The 16,170-nt window shown below is 41.2% G+C and overlaps 1 protein-coding gene across 16 annotated transcripts in view; it reads left to right on the forward strand.

The window, feature by feature from the left end:
• The window catches only part of ST3GAL4 (ST3 beta-galactoside alpha-2,3-sialyltransferase 4), a 163,034-nt gene that overhangs the window by 129,028 nt on the left and 17,836 nt on the right, over positions 1–16,170 (forward strand). For 15 of the 16 annotated variants that reach the window (XM_072978976.2, XM_072978982.2, XM_072978983.2 and 12 more), the window contains one exon: positions 14,535–14,613. In XM_072978976.2, coding sequence (XP_072835077.1) covers positions 14,535–14,613 — 79 coding nt within the window. Of the gene's footprint in view, positions 1–11,308; positions 12,276–14,534; positions 14,614–16,170 lie in introns of those variants that run through there. The other variant, XM_020811361.3, reaches the window with a different exon arrangement.

Genomic DNA, 16,170 nt, shown 5'->3' on the forward strand with positions numbered 1-16,170 from the left:
GAATGCTGGGTGCAGTCCCAACTAATTACTGGATCTAAGTCTTCCACCAGCCTAAGGGGGAGGGGCTCCACTATATCAACTGGGTTACCAGTAAGGGTCCTTGGATATATAGATTGCTACATGCCTGTGTTGATTTTCCTGGTTGTTAAGATCACATGTCCACACCTCCTGAGATGATGGATGTCTATCAGAAAGAGGTCCTTTTTTAATGATTGCACAAGACAGTCATTTTGTCCTGGCACCAAATTTGATATCTTTTCATTGCCAGGTTAAAACCGTTCTTGCTGTCCCAATCTTAACAGTGCATGTGTGGGGAACGGGCAGCCATCCAGATATTGGACATCTTTCATCAGTCCACCCCACCCTGGCTAATACCAAGTGATGATCTGTAGCTATTCATCAACATGTGGAGGGCCCAAAAGGTTCCCTATTTATTTTATTTTATTTTATTTATTAGACTTATATACCACCCATCTAGAACATGTCTACTCTGGGCGGTACACCTGTTTTATCTATATTGGGTTTTTAAAAGATTGATTTCTGGCTGTTCCAGAAGTTGTAGTTGATAAATGCTGTTTTAATTGGTAGCTCGTTTGGATAATTATTGTTTGTTATGGCATGTAGTAAGCAGGCTTGAGAATATTTTATTGAAAGATGGAATATGGACGTTTTAATAACAATTTTCAAAAGGGTCACAGAGGAATAACAACTGAATGAGGAGGATGTTTTATTCCTAGGGAATAAAATATTTATTGTATTACACACCACATTAGCCACGCTGAGCTGTTGAGAACATGTTAGAAAAACCTGCCTGCCTATCCATCCTTTAACTGTTTGGCAGGTTTGCAGAAAAAACAATTCAGTTCCTATAACTTTTTTATCAGATTCTATGAGCGTTCTGCAACACCCTAAGCAGTATTATATGCAACGTATTTCCGTGAAATGTGAGATTTTTGACATTTTTATAGGTGGATTTTGCCAAAACTAATATGATTGATTGCATCCAAAGATAACAGTGGATAAAGAAGACAAGTTTGCCTTTTGAACCTGCAGCTGAAGTTCTTCGAGGTGAATAACTTTTCTGTAGGCAGATGTTATTATATATGAAATGATCTGTTATGATTCATTGAAATATCTCAGCCAACACCCATACTTCCTCTAAAGTACCTGAGATAATTATGCACCCCCTTTGGCAGAACAGAAGCAGAACTGAAATTGATATTTTGGGCTTAGGGGGAGATGTAGGCAAGCTAGAATGAAACCGTAAGCAGGAGGAGCGCCAACTGCAGCAAAACTGATAAGACCGAAGCCACACGTTTCTGTGTATCACACACTACATGCCCTTACTACTGTGTTGCATGCTGAAAGCGTTTGTATGTTTAGCCTGCTTCAGTAGTAGATTTATAAAGTCTAGCTGAGATAGTTGGTAGAAGCCCATACAGATGCAGCCTGGATCCACCTCATGCGCTATTTTCCCTCACCCCAAATAGTTCTTCTGTTCCTTTGACTTCTGCTGTGGCCAGAATATCCCAAACTGTGAATGGTAATTGATATCTAAGAACTGTGTTGGGATGGTGAGTTGGTGCAGCTAAATGTGATCTTATGTTTGGCTAGGATCAGACCTCACGCCCCTGCCATGTGACACCCTGAATCCCACAGTCCCACTACGACTATTTCTGTGTCCCATTTGTTGTATGTGTGCCTCTGATTGGGAACCATTGGGCTATACTGGGGATGGAGAGATGATGGAGGAGCTGAAGGGGAAAAAAGTGCTGAAAAAGGGATGTGTCAGCATCAGAGGTGCTGAAAACGTGGTTTTTTCACAGGATCATGTCAAGATTAATCCAACTGCTGATACATTTCAACCATACTTTCTTTTTCCAGGTAACAGTATTACTGTGTTCTCAAGATGTAGGACTTAGCCACAAAAGCTCATTCTGTGATTGGGGTGTTTGTCTTTAAGGTACCGGGGTACTTTTTCTTTTTGCTGTACTGGACAAGGTCCCTCCACATAATCAGGAGCTACTTCATTTTTGCTCGATGCATGATGTTGTCTCATCCCGCTTTTCCCCCATTCTACCCTATAGCTCCGGAAGGCTGCTAGGCTTCCATTTTTAGCAGTCTGTATAGTTTTCCGTATATTTAAAAATGTGAGAACTATACATAGCAGAACAACACACCTCCTTTTCATAGTGAAACTGTGTGCTAGATTCTGTACAGGAAATGGACTAACAATCTTGGGTTCTTTCACAATTACCATATTTTTCATTGTATAAGACTATACTTTTGTCTAAAATCTTTAGACTAAAAACTGAGGGTCGTCTTATACACGGAGGAGTCTTATACACGGAGGAGAGAACAAAAACAAGTGGAGGGGAAAGCATGGATCAAAGCTATTCTGCAGCGCTTTGATCCCTTTCCCCCTACACTTGCTAAGCCCCACTTAGATGTCTTAATTTTGGATTAGAAAAGTGGAGGGCATCTTATACATGGGGGCATCTTATACACGGAAAAATATGGTATGTCCTCAGTCTCCATGACTTCATGTAACTGATATGATGTTTAGTTGCCTTCTTTTCTGTAGAAGATGTGCTGAGCCTTATCCAGCGTCAGCTGCCTACTAGTTCCCACAGCTAGTCTGTCCTTAGTTATCTCAATTTTAAAGGGATTATTCTTTAATGTAAAGCAGACAAGAGATGCTTGAATGCAATCTATCAGCTTGCAAGATGCCAGATATTCAGCAGATGCTGCAGAAATCGGAGAATCAAGCCAGTTTTGCACTCCACATCTGCATGCACCTGGACAGGCTGGAGTGCCAAGTGGCAAACGTACATAGAAAATTAGGGTCACAAAGACTTGTAGTGGGAAATAGCAAAGTTCCAAGGGCAGATTACAGTGACCATCATGTTCATGTGGGCTTGTTTTTTTTCAGTGGGTGGCAACTCCTCTTTCATAGTCATTGAACCCTTCTTTGGAGACAGAAGGTCCCAGTTTTGCACAGAAGTATTTTAGCAACATAGCAGGTGCTGCTCTAGTTCAATGGTAGAACTATGAGGATAAGCGACAAAGCCTGCATAGGGAGCGTTTGGCATAGTTAACATCAGAGATGGAGACTCGAGTCACAGGACTTAAGTTACACTGGCAACTCGACTCAGTTTTTCTCCCTATGACTCAAACTTGACTTGCTACTTGGAACGCACCCATTTGTATCTTTTAAAATATTTTAAAGCTTGTTTTTAATAGGGACTCGAGACTTGGTACCAAAGACTTGCGACTCAGAAACCCAAAGACTTGTCACCATCCCTGCTTAATGTGTAACGTGATCTGCAGCTAAAAGCAAATGTTAAGTTGCAGAATCTTGGCTAGTTTTTCAAGAGGCAAAACCCCAGAGAGTCTTGAGATGGCCCAGATGCACAGGAAGAGGCAATGCTCAGTGAAGCTGTTCAGTCCTGGTGCAGACCGAATGACAATGAAAACTTTAATGAAACACAGATGTTTCTTTACGGCCTTTGTATATGGGTGGGTGGATCTAGGCGTTTGAGATCTCTCTTGATTTCTGGATGTACCAGTTTTACAAGCAGAGATTGTGGTTCAGTTTCTTTCAGTTTGTAAAAGAACTTTGGATGTCCATAAAAGGCCCTCTTAAAGGAGAAGCAAGCTTTAAAAGCTCCAGATTCTCCACCACCATCACCACACAAACACAGCTGGGATTGAGAAGACTAGCCAAGCTAGCCTTTGCTGAGTTCTTTGCTCATTCCACCGGCCCAGTTCTATGTACAAACTACTGAAATGACTTCACTCTATTAGTTTATCCTGCCAACCTAGCAGTTTGAAAGCATGTAAATGCGAGTAGATAAATAGGTACTACCTTAGTGGGAAGGTCACGGCGTTCTGTGTCTAGTCGTGTTGGCCATGTGACCATGGAAACAGTCTATGGAGAAACGCTGGCTCTATGGCTTGGAGACGGGGATGAGCACCACATCCTAGAGTCAGACACGACTGGACTAAATGTCAAGGGGAATCTTTACCTATTAGTTTGCAGAGGGAAGAGGAAAACCATGCAGTGTTTCAATTGGAGGGGTGACCCTGATGTCTGTTGGGCCATGTTGTTTTTTTCAGTAATCAGTCATACTAGCTGGATGTGGATTGTACCTCATTTGTGCTGTTGCCTGGATTGATTTCACTTTCTTACTGTTGACTTCCTGGCTGATTACAAGGCGACACATGTGACTGCTGCCCATGGTTTGTAGAGAAAGTGGTAGAGAGGGGGAAGCCTTGGTTTGGCTGCCTGGCTATGAATTGTCAAGGGCCGTCAAACCTCAAAATATGTAAATCATGCTTTGCTTAAACCATTTATGTGGTCTTGTTTCAGGCTACTGTATTACTTCTGTGGCCATTTTTCCAACCCACCAATCCAGTTAGGGCTGGTAGCCATCTATTTCCCCCTCAGTATATTTCTGTTGTGGAGAACTAAAGGCTACAGCTTCCAAACCAAAAGAAGCCATTTGCCTGATGAGTTCTATCTCTCAGTATGTTTCCATACTGGAACTTTATAATGCTTTTACCCCACTTTTGGAGCAATAAAGTCTAAGGCTTTATAAAGGGAAAATACTGGAAAATGGATTGTGGGATGATGCCTCATCATCTTACTAGAGGCCTTGTTGATCCAAGGATATGAGGGTGGGCATAGATTCCTCCTGTGAGCTGCCCCTATGGAATCCAGCAGAGAAATCCAAATGAAAATCTTATGAAAAAAAACTAATTAAAAAAATCTTGATTGATAGTGAGTCTTGGTTTCCCAATGCAGTCCTGATCAGATTATTCCAATTCTCCAGCTTTTCCTCAGGCACTTAGACCGCAGATCAGGTCTTCAAGATAAACTCAAGATGAATTCCCAACAAAAACAATGTTCTAAAGCAGAGGTGTAAAACTCATTTCTTCTTGGGCTGCATCGACATTATGGTTGCCCTCAAAGGGCTGGTTGTAGCTGTAAGACTATATACAGTGATGCCTTGCTTAACCATTTTAATTGGTGCCAAAAAAACCATTGCTATGGGAAAATATCGCTAAGTGAAACGCGTTTTCCCAAAGAGATGCATTGAAAACCGGATAATTCGTTCCAATGGGAACAGATTGCCGTCTTTAAGCGAAAATCGCCATAGGAAACATCGCTAAGCGAAACGTGGTTCCCCAATTGAAATGCATTGAAACCTATTCAATGCATTTCAATGGGGGGGGGGAATTACAAAAAATTCAAAAAGAGTCAGAACAAAGTCACATTAGTTTAACAAAGGGTTTATTAAGTGCACTTATGATTCCAAGCATTCCAAACCTTTTTTAAACATTTTTAAACATTTAAAAGACAGCCAACACGAGGCTGTCAAAACCGTTGTTAAGCGAAACAGGGGGACCCAAACTGTCATCGCTATGCGAAGCAAGGTCCCAAACATCGCTATGTGAAAATCGCCCATAGGAAACATGGTTAAACAGAGCGCAAGTTCGCTCCGGAAAACTAATTGTTAAGCGATTACATCGTTAATTGAAGCAATCGCTAAGCGCGGCACCACTGTAAATGTATCTATTCTTTATCATATTAAATATAATCCTCCTCATTCAATTACCACTTTCTGACTCTTTGCTGCTTGGAATGCTGGGACTAGAAGTCCCGTTGGGCGGATTGCCAGCATCCTTGTGGAGCATTATGGGTGACCGAGTAAGTGCCTGAATATTGTATACTGCACAGTAACAGGCAACACTGAGAGGGCCACATGAAATGGTCTGGCAGGCCAGATTCAGCCCAAAGGCCTTGAGTTTGACACCTGTTCTAGAGGTCCAGAGGTTGAATAATTAAAAACAATCTCAAAGTTTTCCTGTGGTGCATATCACTATCTGTACTCACAGCAGCTGGGGACATTAGTCCTCTGCCTGAGATTGTTTTCCAAAAACAGATCAAATCTTTCACAGACTTGTGTATCTATTAGACATACTTTTCGTCTCCGATAATATTAGTCTCTGAACAATTTCAGCAATGACAACTATTTTTCAGGATTTTCTCCACAACAGTACGGGAGTCAGAAGCGTCAAGCTGATTAATAGTCGTATTTCCAAGTTGTAGATATTAAGGAGCAGATACTTAGGCAGAGTCTTTCCAATTATAAATATCACTGTAGAGAAAGTTTGAACTAAGAATTTTAGTTTTGTTCTTTTGCTATCTGTGTCCTTGAAACAACTTATAAAAGTTCAGAAAAAAGAGAGGAGTAAATAGACAACAGAACGATAGTTTTGGACCAGCTGAGCTTACGAATTCTTTCCCAGGTGAGTATAGCTGATAACAATCCGCATGGGGAGACAAGACAAAATAATATCTTCCTCCTTGGACACTTCTGTAGAACTCCCAATTCTGGAGGGTGGTTAAAAAGAAACAAGAAACCCACCTGCATTTATAAAATAAATGCCTCAGAGTGGGAGCGAGCAGCAAGCTGCTGCGTTCAGCTTGGCAACCAGCCTGGAAATCCTCAAAGGGAAAGGGAGAGAAGAAGATGAAGAAAGAGGGAGAAGAAAAGAGGAAGGAAAAGGAAGAATAGAAAAAAATGACAAGGGGGATGGGTAGGAAAAAAGGAGATATTAATTTGCTAAATGGGTGAAACTGTCATTGAGATATCATAGTAAAATCACAGTGTGCTCTTATATGGAGGATAGGAAACAGCCATTAATTTTGAACTACCAGAAGAAGAAGTGTGTGCCTTACTCCCAGAGTAGTGCTATAGAACAGACCGTCACCTTGGGTTAAAAAGCAAACCCCCATAACTCCTGTTCTTGTTCGTCTTGCCTTAGTTCAAAATTTCCAATATTTAGTTCATTGGCTAATAATGAACAAGAACAATTTTGACTACAGTCCAGTGATCCCGTGCCTTTGATTGTGGTACCTTGTGTGGAGTTGCAGTCCTTAAACTGCTCATCCTCACCTAGATGTCCATAGTTCCTATGTGTTAGGTAGTTTGGGTCCTCTGCTATATTTGAAAAAGTGGCGATGGGTTGGGGGAGATCACAGAGAGAGATGCCGTACACTGAGTGGAAATGGGAGGATGGTGTTAGCTTGTCAGTGGAGATCTTCAGCTCATAGAAGGAGAGTGACAGACATTTGAAGGTAAGGCCTTACATTGATTTGTTCAATGTGAAGGTCTTAGTTCCTCTGTTTTGGAAACTTGATATGTGAGTTGATTGCCAACACCAGTCTTCCTTATTCTTTAATGGTTCTTCTGTACAATTGTTGATGTTCAGATGAATTCTTTCCTTTCTCTGGAAGTCAACAGATCAAAAGTAATAACAAATAGAAAAAGTAAATATATACAGACTGCAGTGGCAGCGCCTTACGCTTGCGGACACAATGCAAATGCTACACTTCACATGTCATGCCCCAGCTTGTTCGACCCTTCCATTGTTGCATGTAAAAATGGACAAAAGACTATGATGCCTTGCCTATGGTGTGATGGTTGGTGTATTGTTAGAAATGCAATAGTTTGCTAAGTCTGTGATGGGAAGGGGTGAGTGAGGAGAACGGAAGGTTGATAAGAATGGTTTTAATTGGCCGGGAGAGAAACTTGATAAGCAGGACTGTGTACCTTAAACAGAGTAATCTGGTATAAAGAAATCCAAGAGATGAGATGATGGTTTTGGAGCCTGAGAGAGGTGATAGAGAGAGTGAAGGATTATGCTGAAAGAACTTAAAGAAACGGACCTCAACAGATGGGAAACTCTGACATCTGAGCATTTAGCATGGAGGTGGGCTGTGCAGCATGGCCTCTCCCAATTTGAAGAGACCCTTGTTCAGCAGGCCGAGGCAAAGAGGCAGTCCCGAAAACAGCAAAATCAGGGAGCTGGGTAGGGGACAGATTGTATTTGTTGTCTTCAGTATGGAAGGGACTGTCACTCTCGTATTGGCCACCTCAGCCACACTAGACACTGTTCCAAGACAGCACGTTACCATAGTCTCTCGAGACTGAAGGATGCCTACCACCAGCTTTGAACACATCACTTTATTCAACCTTTGGGCACAGAATGCTCTAACATTACCAGTCCCTGTTGCGTATGAGCACTGCCTACATGCTCCACCTCCAACGAGGTGTGTTCCAATTGGTTTGTTCAGCATCAGCTGACATAAGGCTTACATAAGGCTTGTAATTGGAGGAGGCTAGGTCTTGTGACTGTGGCTAAGTCTCAGTGACAGGGTAACAGATTTTACCTTCTTGGGCTCCATGATTACTGCAGATGGTGACAGCAGCCACAAAATTAAAAGACTCCTACTTCTTGAGAGGAAAGCGGTGACAAACCTAGACAGCATCTTAAAAAGCAGAGAAATCTCCTTCCCGACAAAGGTCCACATAATCAAAGCTATGGTTTTTCCAGTAGTGATATATGAAAGTGAGAGCTGGACCGTAAAGGCTGACCGCCGAAGAATTAATGCTTTTGCATTGTGGTGCTGGAAGAGACTCTTGAGAGTCCCTTGGACTGCAAAGAGAACAAACCAACCCATTTTGAAAGAAATCAACACTAAGTGCTCACTGGAAGGACAGATCCTGAAGCTGAGGCTCCAAGACTTTGACCATCTCATGAGAAGAGAAGACTACCTGGAAAAGACCCTGATGTTGGGAAAGTGTGAAGGCAGGAGGAGAAGGGGACGACAGAGGACAAGATGGTTGGACAGTGTCATCAAAGCTACCAACATGAATTTGACCCAACTCTGGGAGGCAGTGGAAGACAGGAGGGCCTGGCATACTCTGGTCCATGGGATCACGAAGAGTCGGACATGACTTAATGACTAAACAACAGCAAAAAGTCTCGTGACTGTAGCAAGCTAAGTCTTGTGATTGAAGGACGCCTGTTTTCAGAGGCAAGGTATAGGCAATTTTGCAGTAGTGCAGTTCTCTCCTCTGCTTACTTCAGTGTATAAGTTGACCCTCAATTCTTAGTCTAAAGATTTTAGACAAAAGTATCTTCTTATACATGGAAAAATATGGTATGTCATATGCAAACCTCCTACCCTAAACCCAATATCAAGTTAAATGGGAGTCCTATTCAGTCAATATAGCTTGACAGAAGCCAAGGCTCTAACCATGGCAGAATGCATATAATTTCCATGAGAATATCTTCCAACCTGGATGTCTCTTAGACCTTTGTAGGTTCAGTGTGAAGGTCTGAAGAAGCATTCATAAGCACGGTGGGTTAAACATGCTTGTTGTATGGTGGTTCTGTGATCAGGAGACACATTTTCAGTTGAAAGTGCCTTTTTAGAACATGTGGAGGTCTGATGGACATTCAGATGGGCGGAATGTTGCAAGTGGGAATTAATGGGAGACCTCACATTACTAGCACAGTAATTTATGCTTTTATGCTATAATACTTGAATAGGGCTTGCTGCAAGAATAATTTCTAATCTTAGATCTGAGAGAGGTTGGGATTCAACCTCCCTTCATCTGGCTTCCTAGCCACTCACTTGGCCTTGGTCATCTTGGCCAGATTGATTGATTGATTAATTAATTAATTTTATATACCGCCCATTTAGCAAATTGCTAGTCTAGGTGGTACACAACAAATTAAATGTACATTATATAATAATACAAACAGTAGACTATTCCAGACATAAATAAGATTGTGCTTTTAGTTTCTGGCTCAATGCATGCAAATTAACTGATAAAAGCAGTGCAGAGTTAGATAACCTGGCAATGTTCATTGTTATGTTAGGTTGAAAAAATGGAAAAACTAGTCCCAGGATGTAGAAAATATAATGCTTTTTATTCCAGTATAAAATGCCTAATGTGTTTTGGCCTTTCAGTGCATGCAAACTAACTGATAAAAGTGGTGCGGAATAGATAACCTAGCAATGTTTATATAGTAGTTAGAAAGTATGATTCTAATCCATTCATTATTTGTTTGAATGATTAGTTCTAAGTTATTTTGTTATAAGTATCCTTCAAAAAGGCAGTTCCTATGCTTTTCTTTCATGGAAGTGAGGTCATTTCTTATGGTTAGGTGATATGAACACATTACGTGCTGCTATGTTACTGACCATGTTAGCTGTTAAATCCATTCATTGTCTTTCTGGCTGATCAGATTTAACAGAGAGGTCATGACATGGTATGCCCAGGATGTGCTTAATGGATATCTGTAAGGGGAAATGATGTCCCTTTAAACAGGATGTGATGGAGTCATTTTTTCAAGAAATGCACCTCTTGCTTTGATAGATATAGTAACGATATATTGCGGACAAGGACCAGTAGCAAACAGTAGTTTTGATCAGAGATGCTATTAACAGCAAGGTTTCAATGCCTCTCCTTTTGGGTCCAACAACCTTGAAAAATATATCTACTTCTCACTGTTAATAGCAGTTTCCCTCGAATTTCACATTGTTTTTCTGTGCTTGCACCAAAGTTTTATTCCAGCCTGAAGGAGTTGACGAGAGAAACAGTGAGGTTATAAATTCAGTATTCTCATAGCGGTGGTAACTTTTAACACTCATTTATCTGTATCTATAATGTTCTGAATTGGCATTTAAAAAAAAAAGATTACAGTCTAGATTTTGAATTAGCAAGGTGACACATAAATTCAGGAACTGAACAATAATTTGAAAATAGAAAGAGATAATTAGAAGTTAACAGGGTAATTTTGAGATGCTGAAAATCTGATTACCTTCTGTATAGTCTATTGTTTAGAGGCCAGCTGTTGAAGAAAAATAAAATCATCATCATCTTAGAACTGCAGAGCTGGAAGAGACCCTACGGATCATTGAGACCAGCCCTTATCAAGGAGGCGCAGTGGGGAATTGAACTCCCAGCCTCTGGTTCTGTAGCCAGAGACCTAAACTACTGAGGTCTCCAGCAGTTATAGAGCGCTTTCTGGTGAATTCCATAACAGACAATGTTGCGCAAAAAAAAAAAAAGAGGAATATGTGTGATCTGCAGTGGCTACTGTTGAGACAAAATCAAACAGAAGTGGTTAGCACCCTCATATTTATTTATTTATTTATTTATTTATTTATTTATTTATTTATTTATTGGACTTATATACCGCCCCATAGCGCTACAAGCGCTCTCCAAATATTGGTATTTGTATATGACTTGTGCAGTTTGTTGTGGCTGAATGTAGTAATTTAACAAGGTGTCTGGTGTGTCTTGGTTGTGTGCTTGCTAACATGCGTGATTGCACAACTGAGATGCAACCCATCAGTTAATAGGTTGTCAGTTAATCACAATCAACCGTGGGAAGTTACATAGAGTTTGCATGAACATCGGTAGGATATGTCTTACATGCATGGAAGCTACTGTAGACGGGGTAATGTGAAATAGGGAGGTGGAGCATTTCAATTCTTTATGGCTGTCTGTTCCCTCCTGTAGATCGTACTGTTCTGCCCTCTAGTCAGTTTTCTAATGCAGATCTCTCTCTCTCTCTCTCTCTCCTGGGTTTTCTTGAATTTTCTAACACAGAAAACTTAGGAGAGAGAGAGAGATCTGGAGAGGAGGGGAGAGCATCTGGAGAAAGGTGAAGCCCATGTCTTGTAAATGATTGTAAATTTCAGTCTTGTAAATTATGACGCACAGATGATAGCAATGCCCTCAACTGCCAGGTGTCCAAAAGGGGAGGCCCCATACAGGACGTAGTGGGAAAGATGCACTTCCTTTACCTCTTGTTGCTTGCTCCCAGAGTATCTCTGTGCTGACGTATTATGAGGCAGTTGCTGGCACGTAGGTGAAGAGGGAGTCTGACCTGGATTTGGACCCAATCCAGATTAGGCACCGTCCGTTTGGACCTGCTTGAATTAGCTTGGTTTAACGCCAGACCAGTATGGTTTTAAGCTGGGAGTGCTGTGGGACTCTCCTATCACTCAGCAAAGCCAGTTTACTTTATTTATTCCAAACAGTCTTTGAATCTTTGTGTGCAATATGGGTGTAATTGTGTAGTTTGTGGTTGAGGTGCTGGATTTCTGAATTCATCATAGGTGTGTTTAAAAGTAAACAGTGACTGTGATCAGGGAAACTTCCTGCTCTCTCTCTTTCTCGCTCTCTCTGATGCACATGGCAAAGTAGCTTTGAAACTCTTCCTGAGAGGTAGAAGGGGCAGGTTACAATTTTCTCGAAGGTATTAGATGAGGAGAGTTGAAACAGCCCAGTGGATGCATTAAGTGAAGGAAGATCGCAAGTGCATAAACCCCGTGACTGTCATGAGAGACTGGCTTCTTCTCAGTCCAAATGTCAGAGCTAAAGGAATTGCATTCTCTGCAGGTATGTAGCTCATTGCATTTCATACCTGCTTCTTTGTGATGCAGTCTGTTGGATGTGTTTCATGGCTGCAAGGCATGCCTGGAATGGATTTAGTGGGGAAAATGCATCTCTCCAGGTGGTTTGGGGCTGTGGCTTCTGTAAGATATAGATGGGGGAGCCAGTGGTGAGGAACGCTGGTGTTTGCATTTCAGCACTGTCATCTGGAGTGTTGCAGTATGCTCATCTCAGGTTTAGAGACTCCAGTGGATTTCCTGAGTGTTCGGGGGTTGTGCCAAAATGAGTCTTTTTAAAAAAAAATGATAATAATAAACAACACTCATGGCTGTATATTCTTTCTTATTACATAAACCCTTAAAGGGACATCTTTAGTAGCAGTAAGACAGACTATAGCCAAAGCGTGGAAAAATATGCAGGGAGTATCAATCACAGCATGATACTGTAGAGTATGGCAGATAGCATTGCAGGAAAAATTAACCACCAAACTAAAGGGATAAAACATCTGGATTCTTTCACAATTGAATGGCATCCTTTTATTCTTTATATGAATGGAATAGATAACAAGGGACTCCCCAATGCAGACAGAGCTTATTGGTCTTTATAATATACAGTACTTGGAAGATGATTATAATTTTCCTAGGAAAGCCTCATAAGAACTTGGATATGACTGTGCTGCGGGAATGGGCAAGGCAGGGAGGGTGGGGGAGAAGGAGACAGAAATATATGAATGTCTATATGAATATATGTATTTATCAAAATTAATATTAAAATGAAAACTAAAAAGAAGAAGAAAAAATGAAATGCTATTCTATGTCATGTGTGTCCTAAGAGCATTGGATTTAAGGGGTATTATGTAAAAATATGCAGCAGTACATAATAAACTAAAACTCAAATATAAACAAGTACCACAGTGAACAAAGCTTTAAAAACATGATTTAAATGTGTTTATTAAGTATGGACAGGTGTATCATTATGTTTCTGGTTACATGATGTAACATTTTTAGTTTGTCTTTTTAAAATAAGACACAATACAGTGGTGCCTCCCTTAATGATTGCCTCGTTAAACGACAAAAACGCTTCACGATGATTCGCAAAACAATGGTCTAAAAAGGGTTTTTTCGCTTTGCTATGATCGGTTCCCTGCTTCGGGAACCGATTCTTCGCAAAACGATGTTTTTTAACAGCTGATCGGTGGGTTCAAAATGGCCACCGGGTAATTAAAATGGTTCACTGCTGTGTTTAGGGACAGATTCCCTGCTTTACAGGCAGCGAAAATGGCCGCCCCTATGGAGGATCTTCGCTGGACGGTGAGTTTTCAGCCCATTGGAACGCATTGAACCGTTTTCAGTGCATTTCAGTGGGCTTTTTCGTTTTGCAAGATGATGTTTTTGTAAGACAGCGATTTTCGCGGAACGAATTAACATCGTCTTGCGAGGCACCACTGTATTTAATTAACTACATATTCAGAATCAGTTGAGCACATTCTGGACTCATTGAAATCAAATGGATCCAAGAAGGACTTTGTCTCATCCTCTACCTCTTTCTCTTAATAATAACAGTAGTAGTAGTAGTAGTAGTAGTAGTAGTAGTAGTAGTAGTAGTAGTGGTGGTGGTGGTGGTGGTGGTGGTGGTGGTGGTGGTGGTGGTGGTGGTGTGGTAAGAAATTAGAAGAAAAGCCAATGCTGTTTATAACATTGAAGACAGATAAGAACTGAACCAAACCAAACCAAAAATCTTCAGAAACAATTGCATTACATGACATTAACTGAACAACTTAGGTATCTGACTGTGGAGACAGAGGTTGGGAGTTCTATCCCTCATGGTGCCTCCTAGGAGAAAAACCAGCCTGTGTGGCCTTGGGCAAGCTGCTGCACAATCCCAGGGGGCCTCTAGATGAAGGGAATGGTAAACCACTTTTGTGTATTTTCTACCTTGAAAATCCTGGAAATGGTCACTGCAAATTGGAATCTCTACTTGGTGGCATGCAATTATTATTATTCACTTGATTTATGTTTAGTAACACTGTTTCTATTTACACACAGTGTGGAAAGTACCTCCTTTGTACATAAAACCTCATACTGTATATGTATTTCAAGATTTTTTATTGAAATCTGTGACTGTTAAATACAAGGAGTGCCTGTGTACACAGTTTTTCTACACCATGTTACCTGTGAATAGGGAAAATCCCATTCTCAATTGCCCCAGCTTTTTAGGCTTCTTCCTGCAATATCGGATCCTTAAAACACCTTCTTACTTTTCTAGGAGACCGATATCAGTCGCCATGAGAGCAAAAGCCACAAGACGGTACTTCATCTGCTGATAAAAATGATCAACAAGTCTCGTAAGTGTGTCACTTCCACTTGTTTGCTGCACTCGAATTACCTGAAAACTGATGTGCTTATGGGTTGTACTGACGATGAGAGGGATCGGATGTATGCTGGCCTTCTGACTACTTACTTGTGAGCAAGCCGATAGAACAAGCACATTTGCTTCTGAGTAATCACACAGAGGGGTGCATTGTAAGTCTGTGTAGTGATGGTGCTTCATTTTAGAAAAGGTGATGGATTTTAAATCATAACTTAAATTCCCAAAGTACAACAGCTAATTTATATTTTTAAACACAGCACTGCTGGATAGCTCAGTGGTTTACACAGTTGGAGGCTGTGAGTTCAATTCCTCCCTGTGCCTTCTTGACAGGACCCGGACTCAGTGATCCATAGGGGCCCCTCCAGCTCTGAAGTTCGGAGATTATTATTAAATACAACCTAAATCAAATTACTTATCGTTTCTTCATCCCCCCCTCCCCAATTCATTGACGGTGCAATGTTTTGTTCATCTGGGAGTTTTAAAATATTTTGACCAACTAAAAAGTTGCTCCCAATTGATTCAGCAGTGGCTTCTTTCAAACATATCACTGGGTGGTATCCTTTGGTTCTTCTCATCCTTCCTTGGGTACCGTCTAAAGCCTCTTCAGTGTGTGGGATACTCGTGAATAGTGTGGGCTGTTTTGCATAGTGTGTGTGTTGGGTACCGTGAATGGCTGTTGTCTTCTGCTCGTGCTCAATAAAGTTCGTACACCATGGGGCTGCTTCTTATGTGATAACATTGTGCTCTTGTATTCAAGCTTCCAAAGTCTCTGATTTATTCTGTGTACAGTGGCTGTTGCCGTTTTCTTTGCTCCCATGATGAAGAGGCCAAAATGCAGCCTATATTTCCTGCTGAAAAAGGTTTTAAGAGTACAGTACTGTCTTTAGAAAAGGACACTCTTTCTGTCCAAGGAGGACAGGTTGAATTACACTCTGTTCCAAAGCAGTCTGTATTGGCTGTATCAAGTGTCCTGGGGGAATCATCACACCATCCTTACAACATGCAGTCTCACCTGATTTTTTTGAAGCTAAGGGTCAGGTCTCTTTAGTGTTTGGATGGGAGACCATGAAGGAATACGTACCAGGATTCTCCAGGTAAAGCTAGGAGAATCCCACCAGAAAACATGGAAGAGCTTAGAGTACTGGCCTAGGTGGATCAACAGCCTGGCCCATTAGAAAGCATCTTACTGGGTTCCTAAACTGCACTAATCCTGTGGCTTTATCTTCCAGCAGTTCCCCAAAAGCAAGCTACTGTTGTAGGTATTGTTGCAATACAGACATTGGAAGGCATCTTTGCCTTGTGGGATGGGTTCCTCTTCCTTCCTTCTTCCGCAACTGAGTTTTTAAAAAAATGTTTCTGATTAGAAAAATTACATCTTATTTCAATATCAAATGATGAAAGGAACAGAGAGGGAGGGAAGGCAGCCGTCGGATCTCAGTTGTGTGCAAACGTCAGTGTTAAAGAATGTATTGAAAAGATAGGGCTGGAAGATTAATCAACTCAAGCTTGAGTTAATTAATTGGCAGCAATA

The sequence above is a fragment of the Pogona vitticeps genome, chromosome 8, assembly GCF_051106095.1.
Source record: "Pogona vitticeps strain Pit_001003342236 chromosome 8, PviZW2.1, whole genome shotgun sequence".
Lineage (NCBI taxonomy): Eukaryota > Metazoa > Chordata > Lepidosauria > Squamata > Agamidae > Pogona > Pogona vitticeps.